Source organism: Peromyscus californicus, unplaced genomic scaffold, assembly GCF_007827085.1.
Source record: "Peromyscus californicus insignis strain IS unplaced genomic scaffold, ASM782708v3 Scaffold_13__1_contigs__length_99412109, whole genome shotgun sequence".
NCBI classification, from domain to species: Eukaryota; Metazoa; Chordata; class Mammalia; order Rodentia; family Cricetidae; genus Peromyscus; species Peromyscus californicus.
In genome coordinates this window covers 30,579,720-30,599,477 of record NW_026294424.1, presented here as the reverse complement: position 1 = coordinate 30,599,477, position 19,758 = coordinate 30,579,720, and the positions used below count along the sequence as shown (strand labels likewise).

At 37.1% G+C, this 19,758-nt stretch overlaps 1 protein-coding gene across 1 annotated transcript; it reads right to left on the bottom strand.

The window, feature by feature from the left end:
• Positions 1 to 5,485: 5,485 nt before the first annotated feature.
• On the bottom strand, positions 5,486 to 6,306 carry LOC128108354 (histone H3.3A-like). Its single transcript, XM_052734798.1, has one exon. It carries the CDS (start codon positions 6,200 to 6,202, stop codon positions 5,792 to 5,794), a length of 411 nt encoding a protein of 136 aa, XP_052590758.1. The 5' UTR covers positions 6,203 to 6,306; the 3' UTR covers positions 5,486 to 5,791.
• Between the last annotated feature and the right edge of the window lie 13,452 nt (positions 6,307 to 19,758).

Below are 19,758 nucleotides of genomic sequence, written 5' to 3'. Positions count from 1 at the left end.
TTCGGAACTGCACACTCAGCACCTGCAGTTGCAGATACTCTCTGTCACGGCTGTCATCTCAAGGTTTTTCCAAGGCCCTGGCTAAAGAGGGCCTGGCACCTGACAGTGACAAATGAGGGACTCAGTGATTCCCACTCACGCAAATAAAGGCCAGAGGAGCCAGGCCTTCATAGAATGCAAACAACGAGCATAGCACCATCCTCACATACCCTATGCCTGCTTCATACATGTAAAGACAAATACCATGGCTAAAAGCAGAAACAGCCCTTCTGTACACCATTTCTGCTGGAATGGTTTCCCTCAAGACCACTCGCAACATGTTGCCTTCACTGAGTGGGGTAGCAGCGTAGTGTGCACAGCCTTGCAAGTGACATTGAAAACGTTCCTGTAGTTTAATTTTGTATTAAAATTAGATCCTACTTTGAAATATGAAATAGTTGAAGTAACTAATTTGCAATGCCTCGGTGAAAAGTTTGCCAACCCTAATTAACTCCTCCAGTCTCACAAGACTTTTTCAGTTGGCCCAGAAATATGTCTATAAGAATTGTGAAGAGAAATTAAATCCTATTACTGTCATAGTTGATAACAAAGAGGCAAGTAGAAAAATCAAGCCTTTACCAAGGGTGAATATTAACCAGAGACGGCATGGAAGGCTGTGTGCCCAGAATAATGCTATCATTTGCAACTGAGCAGCTCATGCAGCATGTGACTACTTTCCTTCTGTATGATCACTTCTGATCTCCAAGTTTTCAAGGTGTTCAAAATGAAATACATGTTTACAGGAAAAGTGGCCTATTTAGATATTTTCCTTACCAAATACACCTTGGTAAAGTGGCATAGATAATTGTTTTTGTAATTTCTTCCAAGAGTTGTCATTAAAATGAGAAAACAAAAAGATCCATCCAAAATAAGAAAATTCTTTCTGCTTCAAAATATCTAATACTTTCTCTAATCGTTCCTCAAAAATCAGTATATGCTCTGAATTTGTTTCCTCTACCAATGGTGTGATGCTAACCCTACTGGATTTGGCAACAACAAGAGATGGAATATTATTATCACTCATTAGGAATAATTAATTCACCAATATTCTTAGAGACACTCAAATATTCTTATAGAATTTAGTACTCCATGACTTTTTTACCCCTGGTATCAGGCAACAACAGTGTTTGCTATGTGCTTTTCAGGACTCTCTGCATGTGAGTAAAGGTGATAGGAAAGCCTCAGCAAGTTCAAACTGATGCACTAGGTCTGGAGCCAGTGGATGGTTTGATTCGGGTGCTTCTGGTTCTCTGCCATTTCAATCATCTCCCAGAACTCAGTCTGGGGACAAGTTGGCAGTCTTCATGCCTAAGAGGCTCCAGTTGCTGTGGGAATTTAAAACTGTGAACAAGGATGTACAAATATCATCTTTGAAAATTGAGATCTCTTCACTATTTCATATTCTCTGAGCTTAGCTTTGACCTACTTTACATTTTCATACATATACTGTGTATTTCATAAAAATAATTTCAGAGTCCAAAATGAATAGAAATACATATCTGATTAGATTATATGTTTATCCTAGGCATGTTTTATATGCATATAACATCAAAGTTTAAAAATAGTAGTAGTTCTTGATTTCCATTCATGACATGAAAATTTTGATACATTTGATTTAACATAGATTTCTCACCAGTTGTTTTAGTCTACAATAAATTAACATTTCTCTCATCAAAAGACTTTCTCCAGGTGCTTGTTTATCAAATAGACAGCCCTCCTTCCTCCTTTCTCTGGGAGTCTAATCCTGTTATCTGAAGACGTGTGCTGAGTCTATTATTCTCTCCACAGGTATCCCAACTCCACTTCTGCTTTCTGAGCCCCTAACACCTCCCTCTGAGGACTTAGACTGAGTGGTTTCTCATTGTATGGGTAGCCTTCATTCCTTCTTCCTTCTGAGACCCTAATACTATCATGTAGTGATATTGTGTTCCCCAAAATATTGTGTACCCTAATAAACTTATCTGGGGTCAGAGAACAGAACAGCCACTAGATACAGAGGCCAGAAAATGGTGGCACTCACACCTTTAATCTTAGCATTCCAGAGGCAGAGATCCTTCTGGATCTCTGTGAGTTCAAAGCCACACTGGAAACAGCCAGGCATGGTAACAAGAGCCTTTAATCCCAGGAAGTGATGGCGGGAAGCAGAAAGGTATGTAAGGCATGAGGATGAGGAACTAGATCCTGATTAAGCTTTTAGGCTTTGGAGCAGCACAGTTCAGCTGAGAGGCATCCAGTCTGAGGAAACAGGATCAGCTGAGGAATTGGCAAGTTGAGGCTTGTTCTGCTTCTCTGATCTTTCAGCATTCACCCCAATACCTGGCTCCAGGTTTGTTTTTATTAATAAGAACTTTTAAGATTTGTGCTACACTATCATGTGAGTATCTACCTGAGAACCCGTGTGCCCCTCCTTAGGGTACACATTTCCACTATTCCTTAGCATGGTCTCCTAAAATTCTGAGAACTTAAGTCATGAAGCTGCTTTCAGTAGCTCTTGAAATCAGAAGCTATGCTTTTTCATAGCTGAACCAGGATCACCTCTGTTACCTCAAACACTAATCACCATTGAGTGGCCACAAAACATAGCTGCAATCATCACCAAGCTGAACCAAAATCTGCCAAGCTCAGCTACCAGCAAATAGAGACCAAAATAGCAACTCAACAAAGCAGGGACAGATATCAATACTAAAATACACAGTGATCTAACTCCAGATGCCCAAGTTCTATCATAGAAATACATACAACATGAAAAGTCAAGATAATAAATCTTCTAAAAAATTATTAATTTCACAGCTATTGTCCCTGGTGAGATCAAATTAGATAATACTCAAGACCTTGGACTCAAAATAACAATTACTAATCTGTTCAAGGACTCAAAGGAGGCATAAATAAATACTGGAATGAAGACCAATAAAAACATAAACAACTGACTGAATAAGGGGAAATGTCAAGACATGAAACTAGAACTCAATAGAGAGAAATAATAAATATTATCCTAATTGAAATGAGTAACTCAGTAAGTATAATAAAGACTCAGTAGAAACGTAACCAATAAAATAGATCAATTGTAAGACAGAACACTGGGGCATGAAATCATAGTAGAGGAAGCAGATCATTCAATCAAAGAAAATTATAAATTTTGAAAAGAATGGAACAAACAGGGTCTTTGGGACCCCGTATAATGATAAAGCCCACAAATTGGCATAGAAGTAGAAAAAAAAATCCAGATCAAAGGCGCAGAGAATAATTTCAATAAAATCATAGAAGAAAAGTTTCTAAATCTAGGGAAAGAGATGCCTATCCACATGCTAGAACCATACAGAACACAAAATGCTGTTTCTTGACACAAAAGCAATTCCCTGTGTCATGTAACAGTGAAAACATGACCTGTGCAGAACAAAGTAAACACACTGAAAGCTGCAGGAGAGAAGGCTCACATATAAAGGTAGCCGAGTCTTCAATGGAGACTTTAAAAGTCATAAGGCTTAGACTGATTTTGCACACATTCTGAAAAAACACACAAAACCCACCAAAGGAATCTGTCATAACTTAAGGGTAAAGAAGCTTATCATGATAAAAATAAAGCTAACGAATTCATGATCACGAGTCAGCCCTATGGAGGGCATGGGAAAGAATACTTCAGACTCAAGACGAATAAATGTGTCCAAAATGCTACAGGGGAAAATAAGCAGTGTTATATCATAGACAAAGCAAACAAGGACTAAGAAAACAAATGCCACCAAATTAACAAAATGGCATGAATCAATACACATACCTCAATAATCACTTTGAATATCAATGGTCTCAACTCCCTCTAAGATCAACAACAAAACAAAGATGTCCACAAATTCCACTCCTATCCAATATAATGCTTGAAGTCTTAGCCAGAGCAATAAGAAAAAAGAATAAAAGGGATACAAATAGGAAAAGAAGTAAAAACAAAATCCTTTTTATATAATTTATGCATGAAAGATCCTCAAGATTCCACCCCAAATCTCTTACAGCTGGTATACAGTTTTAAAAACATGGTAGGATACAAAATTAACACAAAAAATCAACAATCTTCCTATGGAGTAGTGACAGGTATACAGGGAAAAAATGATCAAGAAAACAGTCCCATTCACACTAGTCAAAAAAGAAAAAAAGAAAAGAAAAAAAAAGACTTGGAACTATACCTAAGCAAAGAGACAAAAACTTTCAGACACTGAGTCAAGGAATTGAAGAAAACACAAGAAGGGAAACCTCCCATGCTCATGAGTTATAACAATTAACCTCATGAAAATGCCCATCCTACCAGAAGCAATATTCACATTCAACAAGATCCAAACTCCAGAGCTATCCTATACAAACAGAAAAAAAATCCAAAATTTTATGTAGAACCACCAATGACAAAGACAAACCAAAGCAATCCTAAACAAAAAGAATACCGTAGGCATCGCCACACCCGCTTTCAAGTTCTATTACTGAGAGATAATAATGAAACCAGTGTAGTACTGGCACAGACACAGACATGCAGAACAATGGACTAGAACCTCTATTCTGTTAGGTCTAGGTATAAATCACAAAACCACAACTACCTGAATTTTAACAAAGATGCCAAAAACATACTTTGGAGATAAGATAGCATCTTCAACAAAATGTGCTCAGAAAACTGGATCTCAATTGGTAATAAACTGGAAATAAACCCTCATTTCTCACTCTAAAAAACTCAATGGAGGCCTTTCTCTTTCTGTCTCTGGAATAGCCAAGTCTTCACACACTGACATCTCATTGCCCACTCACATGGGAGGCAATGTCTACCCCACTCTCTTACCACTCAGTTTTTTCAATACATATTGATTCATTTGATTTTCATGTTCTTTTCTTTTGTGTGTTTGCCAATAAGCTTATTCATTTATAGTATTTTAATTACTTATCAGTAAACTTTCTCATTTCATGATTTTTTAATTGTGTTCTTTCTCTTTTATGTAGCTAGTCTTTCCACGGGCTTTCCTTTGTACTTTCTGAGCACCATATTCGTTATTAATATTCTCTACATTGTTGTGAAGATGATATTTTTCATTGATAGCTACTTTATTAAATATTTCCTAACTACATATTCAAGCATTGCTACACTCTGGCATGCTTTTAACAGGAACTTCTCTCTTTGGAATGCTTCTTCTGTCTCTTCTGTGATTTCCATGAATCTTCTAGAGAAAGTGGACATGAGTTGTTTTGATTATTTGGTTGTATTTTAATTTTTTTATAGCTTAATGTATTTTAATAGCAAACGTACAGGAACAGCACAGAAGACAGACAACATTAAAAACATGTACTTGCATGTAGGATAACTCAGTTAGAAAAGTATAGTGAATGGATGGAATCTACTGTATGATAAAAATGCTACAAACGCCATTTAGTTGCCGTCAATAAGAAATTTACTTATTTTAAAAAATTCCAAATGCTGGCATTGTCCAGAAAATTTTAACAGGTTTATTTATAATTGTTATAAAGTTGAACTGTTGAAATGTGTTCACTGAAACATTTTGCTTGCATTAATGCTTTACATCTTGCATTTATATTAAAAATTCACACACAAATGAAAATGGAAAAACTGCCAATACCTGATTTCTGTCCCCTATTTTTCCACTCGCAATCATATACTTAGGTACCTTTTGACCCCATGGAAAAAATATCTAACATTCAGAACTACTGATAACAGGAAGAAGAGGAAAAAAATTTTTGAGAATGAAATGTTTCCCCTCATAGTGGACTCTTAAGCACGTTCTCCGCGTACGCGGCGTGCTAGCTGGATATCTTTTGGCATAATTGTTACACGTTTGGCATGGATAGCACACAGGTTGGTATCTTCAAAAAGGCCAACCAGATAGGCCTCACTTGCCTTCTGCAAAGCACCAATAGCTGCACTCTGGAAACGCAGATCTGTTTTGAAGTCCTGAGCAATTTCTCGCACCAGACGCTGGAAGGGGAGCTTGCGAATCAGAAGTTCAGTGGACTTCTGATAACGTCTGATTTCACGGAGTGCCACAGTCCCAGGCCTGTAACGATGAGGTTTCTTCACCCCTCCAGTAGAGGGCGCACTCTTGCGAGCGGCTTTAGTAGCCAGTTGTTTCCTGGGTGCTTTACCACCGGTGGATTTGCGGGCAGTCTGCTTTGTACGAGCCATGGTATGGGCACCTCCTTACTTACCCCCCTTCTCCTTCGGCTGGAGCTCTGCAAGCGAGAGGCGGCGCTGGCGTTAGGGAGCGGCGGCGGCGCGGCGACGGCTGCGAACACTGTATTTTAATTTTTTCTTCCAATAGTCTTTTGAGCCAAAACCTGAGCAATATAAAATAGCCTCCAGGTGATATTTATGAGATATTTTACTCTGTTATTCACTGTGATCTCAGAGTAACTGGTTTCCAATTTTTTTTATATTATTTACATTTCTTCCAGTGTCTAGTACGTGGTCCCATAATATGACCCTGTATTTTTTTTATTTGGGTCACTTGTTCCTTCCAACATTTACTTTCAAAAATGTCTATCTAGTTATAAAAGATAGTTAATTAAATGAAAACAGATTCTAACAAATCATTTCTAAAAGATTTATAAGGTTTACAGAATCATTTTATACAATACCATAAAGATATTTGTTATAAAGCTTAATAGTAAAAGGAAATAGAAGAGAGATTAAAGCAGCCATTATTCTCAGTAAACAATCAACATCATATTTCAACACAAAACAAAGCTTACCAATTCTTCTTTATCATTGTCATAATGTGACAATGTGAATTTGTTAACCTTTTAGAGAACATCAGATCTTTTGTTTCCTCACTAAGAGCTTTTACAACTATGTTTATGTTTACCAGATTATTCTGAAAGTCTCTGGAATACAAAGAAAGAATCCCTTAAGGTACTCCCTTAGTCCACTGAGTGGCACCACAGGTGGTTTTTAGCAAAACAAAGTTACTTCCCACAATCCAGAGGGCTTGGATGTCCCCTATCCTAGAGGCAGCAGAGAGTGTCTGGTGAGAATGGACTTCCTGATCCACACAGCAACTTCTCTGTGTTCCAACAGTATAGAATAAGCGACCCACGTTTCTCTTCGTGTTCCTTATGGGTTCCTGGCAAGGGTATGCTGAGAGGAGACAGAGGGATCTGAATTATAAGACAGGGGCAAGTTCTTTCTCAATTCTGTTTGCCTTGTTTCATTATACAGTGTTTATCAGGAGAATTTTCCCAAGGAGTCTTGAGGTAATTGCTTCCTCAGATCTATGCTAGGTGTTCTTATGAAATACGTTCATGTCTTTTAACTGTTATCTTACTTTTTCTTCTAATTATTAAAATGAATCTTTGTCCTTTAGTACTTTTATTTTTATTTTTCTTACTTTGTTTTCTGAAATAATATTGGTATTCTCTTTCTAAAATAGAAGTCTTTGGGTAAAACTTGACTTTAGAAAATTCTATCTCTATGGTTTGTTTTTACTCAGTGTTTTTGTTTGTGATGATTTCTGCTTCCCTCAGCTCATCACACCTGGGAAACTGAATCTCCACTCCTGCTGCTGCAGGAAGCTCTGGCCTGACATCTGCACTTCAGCCATACCATTGTAAATTACTTCTTCCTTCGAAAATTATTTGTGAAATATGTACTCAATGCCTTACGAAGCCCTAAAGACAGACGTTAAAAAGACAAGTTGATCAAATACATACATACACAAAAGAAGGAGGGAACGGGAGAGCAAGAGGATGCCTTGAGTATCGTATGTGCTATTTCTCCAAAATAGCTGCTTTGGTCCATGTATTTCCTAAGAGAGAGTGATGGGGCCTGTGATTGGGTATCCTGTTCTCAGAGGAGCCTACCTTTGAGGTAACTGAGCAGGAAACTAAATGAAACAAAAGTCTGAGCCAAGGGAATTAATGAGGGACAAGAAGACACGAAGGAGGAAATGTTAAGCAGCTAAAGCGGTGGTCCTCAATCTTCCTAATGCTGTGAACCTTTAATACAATTCCTCAAGCTGTGGTGACCCCAGCCATAAAACTAATCCATTGCTGCTACTTCATAACTGTAATTTTGCTATTGTTATTAATTGTAATGTAAATATCTGTTATGCGGGCTATCTGCCATGTGACCCCCATGAGAATCACAACCCACAGGTTGAGAACCTCTGAAGTGAAGTGCCAGGAAAGTTAAGTTGGAAGAGTTGAGAAAGCAGCAAGGCTGGCCTGTGTCTGTAGAAGCCTGGGAAACAAATTAAATTGAAACCTTACGCAAAGTACTTCTCCAACATTTTGGTCTCAGAACTTATTGTAGTCTTAAAAATAACTGAAATGCTAACTTTATTGTAATATGGTTTTTATCTGCTGATACAATGTACTAGAAATTAAAACAGAAAATACATTACTTTAAATCATTAATGGCATTATCAGTGTATTTTTATGAACAAAAACATTTACAAATATAAACCTTACTCATCAAATGAAGTAAAATAAACAGAGGCATATTTATTAGCCTGAATGCCTCCTCTCCAAAATTAAGATGTTGCCAATGGGCTAAAAATAAGAAATGGTGTCTTTGAAAACAATAAAGCCAGGAATCTCCTCCCTTGTGGATAGGATATGATGCCATTTGAAAGAGCTTGTTGGAAGAAATCTATTGCCTATGTCTTTGTGCCAGAGAGATCATGGATTTTGTGACCCCCAACTGACTTCAGATTCACCATAACATTTTGGAAACAAAGAATGCCAAACAACCAAACTTACTCAATCTTACTCTTAGAATCACTAATCTCAAGGGATGTAAGAAAATAATTTTCCATACTTATAAATCCCATCCCTCATCTCAGGTATGTTTTGTAGCCGTACAAATAGATGAACTGAATTGCTGGTTGTTTTTTTTTTTTTTACTTTTTCTACAAATCTCTACAATGGCTGGCTAAATAAGAGAGAACAGTATTTCTGTTCCCACGGTTTCTATGCCCAAACTATTGCAGTATGTTATAGCAGAAGCATATGAAGAAATCCAGCCTCACAGATACAGAGTTGGAAAAGCGATGAGTATTTTAATAGAATTTCAGGTAATTATGAAAATCCCCTTTTTGTGATTCCACAAGGATTCAACAAGTGACAACATACTTGAGTGATGAAATCAACTAAAATGTGGAATCTGACAAAAGTCTCCCAAGAAAGGTGGGTTTATTTGTAGACAAAGACATATTACCTCATCGTACAAGGGAAATAAGCCAAAAACGAAAGCTTGTTGTAATGATTATGATGCAAGCCGCTTACCTTCTCCTACCTAACAGGTAATTGACAGGGTGGACCATGTGAGGTGAGAGGGTCGATGGACTGGAGGCTTGGGTTAGATAATAACATTCAAGAGAGCAAAGGAGAAGTAAGGATGAACATTCAAGCAGCAAAATTCTGAAAATATATAAATGTGTCTTATAAGAATACCAGAAGCAACTGTTGGAACTGGAGGTGATGTGAACAGATAAGAAAATGTTTCTTGGAACAGAATGACAACAATGAGTCTCAGAATAGCATTCAGGAGAAATACTGGAATACAATAGAACCAAATCCCTTCCCTTTTTGAGATTCATTGTTTAATTAAATATATAATGAGAGCATTTAAAAATATCATAAAGTGAGTACATTCAATAGCACAGCCAGTAAATTTCAAAAATATCATACAATATGATGACTATACTTAGCTATTTTATTGTCCTTAATTTCCTGGACCTGTTAAGAATGTATTTGTCCTACTGAAATAGGTCAGTCCCATTGTCTAATGGCTGGTGAAGAAAGATAAACAAAACAGGACAGCCTAATTATTTTGAAAATGTTATCATCTGAGCCATTTAAAAATATATTAATTTGAAATGTTATCAAAACCCAGGTAAAAAGAATATTTATAATTTCAGAAACATATAAATACTTAAAATTATCTGATAAATCAAGCTGATTCATATCTGTTAACTTGACACAATCTGGACTCACCTGGGAAGAGAGTCTCAATGAGAGATTGTCTACATTGGGTTGGCCAATGTATCTCTGTGTGAAATTGTCTTAATTGAACTCATTGAGATGGGAAGACCAACCCTGAATAAAAAGCACAATTTCTCAGGCTGGGCCAGGAATTGTATAAATGTGAAGAAAGCTAGCTGAGCATGAGCAAGCAGGCAAGGATGCTCCTGTTTACTCAGTCTGTTCTTGACTGTGGATGTGATCATTTCAATTCCTGCCTTGACTTCCCAGCAGTAATGAACCCTGGCTTGGAATTAGAAGATGAATAAATCCTTTCTTTCTCCTCTGAGGTGCTCTTTGTCAAGGGATCTTATCACAACAACACAAATAGAACTCAGGCATATTCTATGACCAGAAATGAACAGGAGCACACTTGCTAGAGTAACCTTGGGTCTGCTGCCTTTCTTTTGACTTCATTAGCCAGAGCTTTTCTTGTCTGTGAAGCAGGTGAAAAGTGAGAACAGGTAATTATTTTTAAGGACAGCTGGGACTGAGTATTAGCAGCTAAAGACATAATATGTTACTTATTGCTTCACAATAATTAAGTTACAGAACATTAATGACAACATATGCAAAATTTAAATGAGTTTTAGAGTGCTTGCTTATAGTAGACTAAATTTTAAAGTACTTGTTTTTCCCTTCTCTATTATCTTTTTCATCATGGTATCTTAAATGCATCTCACCTTTTCCATACAACTCTGTCCCTCCCAGTTTCATACAGAGATTAATGTATGAATAATATGCTTTTTATAATTCTGCTTGTAATGTTGTTTGTTTTTGTTTTTTAAAAATATTTATTCACATAAATTATATTCAATACATACAATTCTATGTATATACACGTATGTATGTAGTTCAAATGACATTATCTCATTTGAGCTGATAATAGTCATCAAAGAGCATATCTAACAGGAATCCCAATACCAGATCCAAGAAACTCCCACTTCAAGCATGGATCAGGGAAGTCCAAGAGACTTCTACACAATATAAGCCATTGCTATTAACCTTGAGTGCCTTCCAGAGGTTAAAAGTAAGTCCCTATTGCTGATAACACCTTTCACTTCAGACACAAGACCCAGAGGATCTGAACTGTCTCTGATCTGAAAACCTCCTTCCTGAAGTTCTAAAGTACCAGAAGGTGCTATGTAAGTTTCCAGGGAAGTCCTACAAAATGGTTGCTTTTTTTCTTTTATTGAGGAGAGCTTTTCTTTTTATATAATATATACTTATTACAGTTCTCTCTCCTCCCACTGTAACAGGTTCCCCAGACTAGGAGGCCCCCAGACCTTAGCACAACTGACTTCATGATGGAAGCACCATTCAGGTCATAAAATTCAGCACATAGAGAGCACTACCTACTAAAATGAAAACAAAGACCTAATCCATCCAAGTCCAAACTTCTAGGAAAGTCTCTAAGCGCACTAAACTTGCTTTTTGGCTTCTGTAGTTCTGCTTCTGGCTAACTGTTCTTGTTAACTGTAGTATGTCGATCCAGGATATGTTTTATGTGTATATGCTTAAAAACTCATCCCAAGAAAGACTCGGGGATACAGTGGGATCCCAAACATCCAGTGCAGTCACCAACCTGCAAATACAGACTCTCTAGCCTGTGTCCAGTTTGTCTTCTCTGGTGGATAGCCCACAACACTACTCTTCCCAGTTCTTCCCCACCTGCCTTCCCATCGGGATCCACACCCTTTCTGTCTCTGTTAGAAAACAAACAGGCATCTAAGGAATAATAATAATATCAGATAAATAAAAAAGCAAACAAACCCGATGATGACAAAACAACCAAACAAGAAAAAAAGCCAAAGAAAAAGACAAGATAGTCATAGACACACATGCTCGTATACCGTCACACAGGAATCCCATAAAAACCCAAAGGAAGAAGTCATAATATATACATGAAGGACCTGAAGGACCTGTAAGGTTTTAAAAAATCCCTTATTCAGCATTATGAGATAAAGAACTTTCAAAGATGCCATCGAGCTCATTTTGTGTTGGCTCTCTACTGCTGGGCATGGGGCCTACTCTTAAGAGTAGTTTGTTGACCCAGTGAGACTCCCTTGAAGAAAACTAATTTTTTCATTTGCAAGTAGCTACCAATTGTAGATAGCTTCTGGCTTACAGACAGGGGCATGCATCTACTTCTTTCTGATCTAGGACCCCATCTGTTAAAGACCTATGTAGGCCCTGTACATGCTGCCACAGTCTCTCTGAGTTCATATTTGTGCCAGCTCTCTTGAGTCTAAAGGCCTTTACTCTATCTTCTCTGCCTCTTACACTGTTTTTCATCTCCACCTCCACTTCTGCCAAGTTCCCTGAGGCCCAAGAGGAGGTATTTGATGAAGACATTTTAGGACTGAGTCTTTCAAGGTCTCTCACTCTCTGCATACTGTCTGGCTGTGGGCTTGTGTATTTGTTCTCAATGCTGAAGGAGTAAGCTTCTCTGCTGGTGCCTGAGTGAGGCACAGATCTATGAGTATAGAAGAATGACTTGGAGAGTCATTTTATTGCCACATTCCTTTAGCAGAAAAGTATTTGGTCTTCCCCTAGGTCCTTAGACTATAGTCTCAGGCTCTTAGTCACACAAACAGTGGTGGGTATGGGTTCCATCTCATGAAGTAGGCCTCAACTCAAATCAGATAATGGTTGGGTACTCCCACAAGCTTTGTTCCTTTATTGCTCCAGCATATCATGCAGGCAAGTCACTCTTGTAGATAGAGAATTTGTAGATGGGTTGGTGTTTCCTTCTTTTTCCAGTGTATATTTCTAGCATCTTCATCAAATTCAGTTGTCTATAGATGTATAGATTCAGTTTGATTCCATTGATCAAGCAGTCTGTTTCTGAGCCAATACCATGGGTTTTACTATGTTCGGTTGGTTGGTTGGTTGGTTGGTTAGTTGGGTTTTTTTATTATTCTTTTTGTCTGGGGTTTTTGTTTGTTTTATTTTTGCTACAGATCTACAATTTGAGATCGGGGACAGTGTTACCTCCAGCAGTTCTTCTTTCAGGAGTGCTTTAGCTATTCTAAGTTTTCTGTGCTTCCATATGATGCTGAAAACTGTTCTTTCAAAATCTGTGAAGAATTGTGTTGGAATTTTGATAGGATTTTCCTTAAATCTGTAGATTGCGCTTGGTAGGATGAACAATTTTATTCTTTATTCTTACTGATCCATGAGCATGGTATCTTTCCATCTTCTGACATATACTTCAATTTCTTTCTTTGTTGTCTTAAAGTTTTTATCATCCAAGTCTTTCACTTGCTTGGTTAGAGTTACCCTAATATAGACTATATTATTTGAGGCTGTTGTAAAAAAAATGTCATTTCCCTGATTTCTATCTCAGTCTGTCATTGGAATATAGGATGGCTACTGATTTTTGTGACTTAATTTTGTATTCTACTAATTTACTCAAACATCAGCTTTAGGAGTTTTCTGGTGGAATTTTTAGGGTCACTTGTGTATACTATCAGATCATCTGCAAAAAAAAAAATGATACTTTGACTTCTTCCCTGTATCCCCTTGATATCTTTCAGTTGTCTTGTTATTCTAGCTAAGATTTCAGGTCCTACATTGAATAGGTATGGTGAAAGTAGAAAACATTGTCATGTTCCTGATTTTAATGGAAATGCTTTCTTTTTCTCTCCATTTAAATTGTTGTTAGCTATGGGATTTCTAAAAATTGCCTTTTATTATATTCAGGTGTATTCCTTGTATCCTGAATCTCTCCAGGACTTTTATCACAAAGATGTGTTGGATTTTGTCAAAGGCTTTTTCAGCATCTAATGAGATGAGTATGCACTTTTTGTCTTTCAATCTGTTTTGATAGTGAATTACATTTATCAAATTGCATATGTTGGGCCATCTACCATTTCTAGGATGAAGGCTAATTGATCATCATGGGTGATCATTTCGATGTGTTGTTAATTCAGGTTGCAAATATCTTATTGAGAATTTTAGCTTCTGTAAGGGAAATTGGTCTGTAATTCTTTTTCTTTGTTGAGTCTTTATATGGTTTGTATACCAGGAAAGCTGTGACCTTGTAAAATGAATTCAGCAAAGTTCATTCTGTCTCTATTTTGTGGAAAAGTGTGATGAGTATTGGCATTAACTCTTGTTTGAAAGTCTGATAGAATTCTGCACTTAAACCATCTGGCCCTGGGCTTTATTAGCTTGGAAGATTTTTAAATACTGGTTTGGTTTTGTTTGGCATTATTAGTCTGTTCAAGTTGCTTATTGGATCTTGATTTAACTTTTGTAAGTAGTATATACTTAGAAAATTATCTGTTTCTTGTAGATTTTCCAATTTGGTAGAATGCAAGTTTTTAAAGTATGACCTTATGATTCTCTGGATTTCCTCAGTGTCTGTGGTTATGGCCCTTATTTTGTCTCTAATTTTGTTCAGATCTTCTCTCTCTACCTTTTAGTTAACTTGGCTAAGGATTTGTCAATCTTACTGATTTTTCTGAAAGAATCAACGTTTTGTTTCACTGATTCTCTGAATTGATTTTGTGTTTCTATTTTAATGATTTCAGCTCTGAGTTTTATTATTTCTTGCCATCTACACCATTTAGGTGTTTTTTTCTTTTCATCTAGAGCTTTCAGGTACAGTGTATAGTTATTAATATGAGATCTATTCAGTTCTTTTTTACTGTAGACACTTACTGCTATGAACTTGCCTCTCAGAACCATCTTCATTGTGTCCCATAAGTTTGGGTATGTTGTGTTTTCATCTTCATTTAATTCTAGAAAGATTTTTATTTCTTTCCTAATTTTTTTCCTTGACTCATTTTTTCATTCGGTAGTGATTTGCTCAGCATCCATGAGTTTGTAAGCTTTCTGTTGTTTCTGTTGTTGTTAATATCCAGTTTTAATCTGTAGTGGTCAGATAGGATACAGCATGGTATTTCAATTTTCTTGTACCTATTAAGACTTGCTTTGTGTGTGCTTTGTATGTGGTCAATTTTGGAGAAAGTTCCATTAGGTGCTGAGAAGAAGGTATATTCTTTTGTGTTTGGGTAAAATGTTCTGTGAATATCTGCTAGGTCCATTTGATTTATTTGATTTAGCGTCATTTCTCTGAAAGTTTGGTTTTTGTCTGGATGACCTATATATTGGTGAGTGCCTTTATATTGAAGTCACCCACTATCACTGTTAGGGTCAATATGTAATTTTAGTTGCAGTACTGTTTCTTTTATGAACTCAGGTGCCCCTGTGTTTGGTGTATAGATGTTAATAATTTCGATATTCTCTTGGTGGATTTCTATTTTGATGAGTTTGTACTGGCCTCCCCTATCTCTTCTGATTGGTTTTGATTTGAACTCTGTTTTGTCACATAGGAAATGTCTACAGCAGCTTGCTTCTTAGGTACACTTGCTTGGATTATATTTTTCTAAATTTTTAACTTAAGTGATGTCTGTCCTTGATGTTAAGGTGTGCTTCTTGAATGTAGCAGAAGGATGAATCTCATCTTCTGTTAGTCTGTGTCTTCTTATTGGGAAATTAAAACCATCATTGATGGTAAGAGTTATCAGTCAATGATATTTGTTGATTTCGCTTATTTTGTTGTAGTGGTGTGGGTTTTCCTCCCCTTCCTTTAATTTTCTTGTCTAATATTATTTATTCCCTGTACTTTCTTGGGCATTGTTAGCCTCATCAAGTTGATGCTTTCCTTCTAGTGCCTTTTGTAGAGCTACATTTGTAGACAGATGCTGCTTAAATTGGTTTCTATCAGGGGATGTCTTCCTCCATCTATAATGACTGAAAATGTTGCTGGCTATAGTAGTCTGAGCTGGCATCTGTGATCTTTTAAAGTTTTTTAAAACATCTGTTTAGAACCTTCTGGCTTTTAGAGTCTCCATAAAGAAAAAGTGAGGTGTTATTCTAATAGGTCTGCCTTTATATTTTACTTGATTTTTTTCCCTTGAAGTTTTTAATGTTCTTTCTTTGTTCTGTATGTTCAGTGTTTTGATTGATGTGTCCCAAGAGGAATTCCTTTCTGGTTCATTGTATTTGGTGCCTGTATACCTTTCATACTTTGATTGCCACCTCTATTTAATTTGGGAAAATTTTCTTCTATGATTTTGTTCAATTTTTTCTATGCTTTTGACTCAGGTTTGTTCCTCTTCCTCTATTCCTATTATTCTTGGAGTTGATCTTTTCATAATATCCCAGAATTCCTAAATGTTTTGTGCCTGAAATTTTTTATATTTAAAAATATTTTTTAAAACTTACTGGTTTCTTTATTTTCTCTATCTTGTTTTCAATGCCTGAGATTATCTCTTACATCTCTTCTATTCTGTTGGTGAGACTTTTCTCTGAACTTCCTGTTTGAGTTCCTAAGTTTTTCATATCCAGATTCCCCTCAGTTTGGGTTTTCTTTGCTGATTCTATTTTCCCTTTCCTGTCTTGAACTGTTTTCTTTATTTCATCCCACTGTTTGTGTTTTCTTAGATTTCTTTAGTGGATTTATTCATTTCCCCTTTAAGACCCTAACATATTCATAAAGGCTATTTTGAAGCCCTTATCTTATGCTTCAGCTATATTGCATTTGTCAGGGCCTACTGCAGTAGGGTTGCTGAACTCCAGTGGAGACATATCATCCTGGCTGTTAATGATTATGTTTTTGTGTTGGTGTCTAGGCAGTTAGGTTTGGTATGATCATAATTCTAGGTGCTGATATCTGGTCTAGACTTATTGAGTAGGTATTTCATTCCTTTGTTTTTGCTGCCCATTCAGGTTCCTAAGAGAATGTGGTAGCTATGTGCTGCCTGGTGGGGAATGTTTCTGGGATCCTTGCTATGTGTGGCTACTGGAATTTCCAAGTACAAAATGTTTCTAGGTGTGGGAGCTGACACTAGTGATGGAGATGAGCTGGAAGGAGTGTGTCTGAGGGGTTCCACAAGAGGGAGGACAGCAGGGTGTTCCAACAAGATGTGCTTAGTAGCTATGAATGGGGGCAGAGAGGGAAGAGAGAACTGGGAGATGACACTAGAGGACTGAATTGGAGAAAAAGAGGTAGAGAAGGTCTGAAAATCGCCTACCTGATTCTCTGGTCTGCCTGCTTCCCTTGCTGGCATTACTAGATGCATTCCCAGGGAGTGCTTGTGGGAGTTGAGTCAAAGGGATGGGGGTAAAGGACCCTCTAAGAAAAAATCTGCATGATTTTCTAGAGATGCGGGCAGAGAGGAAGGGGATGGGCACAGCGGGTGGTCTTCTATAGAGCTGGAGATGAAACTGGAGGATCAGATTTGGAAAAGAGGAAGGAGAATGAAGGTCTGAATAATGTCAAGCTCCTTCCCTAGTCAGCATGGCTGGTGGGATCCCAGGAAATGTCTTCATTATATTGTGCTTTAGGAATATCATAGCCCAGTACTGTAAATGTTACTTTTACAAATCATTATTTTTATAATTTCATGTGTAACTTTGAAGTCTAAGATTATAGAATTACAAGCTACTCTGAGCTATTTAGAAATCTGAATATAATCCCATGGATTTTTATTATAGTCCCCATGAGTTAAGAACTATCAGAATCATCTTGCAATTTTTAAAAGAAATGATATTAACATCCTCACAATCAATGGTGTTCCTTCTAGAATTCAGACTTAATAAAATTAAAGAACAGTTTAACTTGTAGCAAATTTCCAGCTTCCTAAAAATAGATGTGTGTAATTTTATATTAAAAAAAAATGTGCTGACAACTTACACATGTTGAGATACTGCTTTCGATTGAATCCTGTTTCCCTTATAGGCACATGTGTTAAAGATTGGCACACTTAGTGGTGATATCATGAAGTGATGGGTTGTTTAACTGATAGAGGCACTACAGGTCTGTATGTCATTAGGAGTATATGCTTAAAGACATATCTCTTTCCCTCATTTGCTTCTTAATCATGATGTAAATAGTTTTGCTCCTGCTATGATGCACTGCCTCACCACAGGTCCTGGGCATCACTTAGTACCTACAAAATTGCATGCCAAAGCAAGACAGTTGTTTAGCTTGAACTGGTTAGGAGGCCCCCAGGCAGTGGGATTGAGATCTGTCCCTGGTGCATGAGCCGGCTTTTTAGAGCTCAGTGCCTGTGGTGGGACACCTCGCGCAGCCTTGGTGCAGAGGGGAGGGGTTTGGACCTGCCTCAGCTGTATGTACCAGGCTCTGCTGACTCCCCATGGGAGACCTTGCCTTGGAGGAGGTGGGAATGGGGGGGGGGGGGTGCGGGTGAAAGCTAGGGGACGGGAGGAGGGAGGAGAGGGGGATCTGTGGTTGGTATATAAAATGAGTAGAAAATTTCTTAATAATAAAAAAATTGCATGCCAAAATAAATCTTTTCTCTTTACAATCCGATTTTCTTGTGTCAGAGTGACAGAAAACTGACTAACAAAAGTATAAGATCTGCAATACAAGTATATGAACAGGTAAACATACAGCCAATGCTCCAATCAAGACATAGCATATTGTCATCATCCCAAAAGATGCCTCATTCCCTTTCCATTCTGCCCTCCTGCATGCCAGAGACCATCATTCCATCACCAGTGATTCATTTGACTGCTCCTGAAGTTCACAGAGGCTGAATTATTCATTGCTAAGCTATTACATTTAAGCATTTCCCTTAATACTAGAACACTGTGGGATTTTTTTCATTTTGTTTTGTGTATACACAGTTTATATTTCTGTTTTGCAAACAAGGTTTTGCTATGTTACCCAGACAGACCTTGAAATCAAATCCTCCTGCTTCCATCTCCCAAACTAAGTTTATGCCTTTTGTTGTATAATAATAGTCCATACCATGAATGCATCACAGTTTATCCTTGACTCTATCATGGAAAGCTGGGTTATTTCTTGTTTGGTGGTTATTAGAAGCAATAGGACTTTGAGCATGCTAATAAAACGTTTGAAAGAAATTTTTATTTATACAAGGTATATTTTAAGTGAGCAGATAGGTCAAAGCAAGTGCATCACAAGCCTCAATCATTCTTAGCACAGTAAACCGCTCATACCACTTTACACTCTTCCCAACAATGAACAAGGACTCACATAGCTCAGTGTCATAGCCAGTACTTAGTTCCCATACCATTTAATCATAGTGAATTTGAAGCAATAATTTGTTGTTTTTAATTTACATTTCCCTGATGTCACAAACAAAACTAAGATAACAGATGTAGAATAGCACCTGGAATCCCAAATTTAAGAAAAGGGACAACAAAATCATCAGTGATCAAGATGGATATTATTTACAATGAAATATTTTTAATGTAATGAAGAAAATTGTGTGGAACAAACTATTGAAATTTGGAGTAAATATGTGCTGTGCATTAAATGTGGGGATAATCTATTATTACTTATGGCTTAACATAATGCTACCTGGAGGTCTAAATGGTAAATGTTTATCTCTACTATATCTTATGCATCTACTAAGTGCATAAAAGTGGTTATATGGTTTGTCTCATTTTAAAATATAATTTATATTAATATTTAAACTCTTTCTACATCAAAACATTGTCATGTACTGAAGTTCATATGAAATTCTTATTCCACTGCATATGTTTTCTTGTGATTCATACGTAATTTCATCCCTGCATTGTTGAAAGTAACTACCTGTGATTTTCTTTCCTTGACAGGTCGACATCAAGATTATTCTAGCCTCATAAAATGTGATGAAAATGTGCCCACTTCAATTTTTGAAAAGAGTTTTACAAAGTTCACATTTCTTTTTCCTG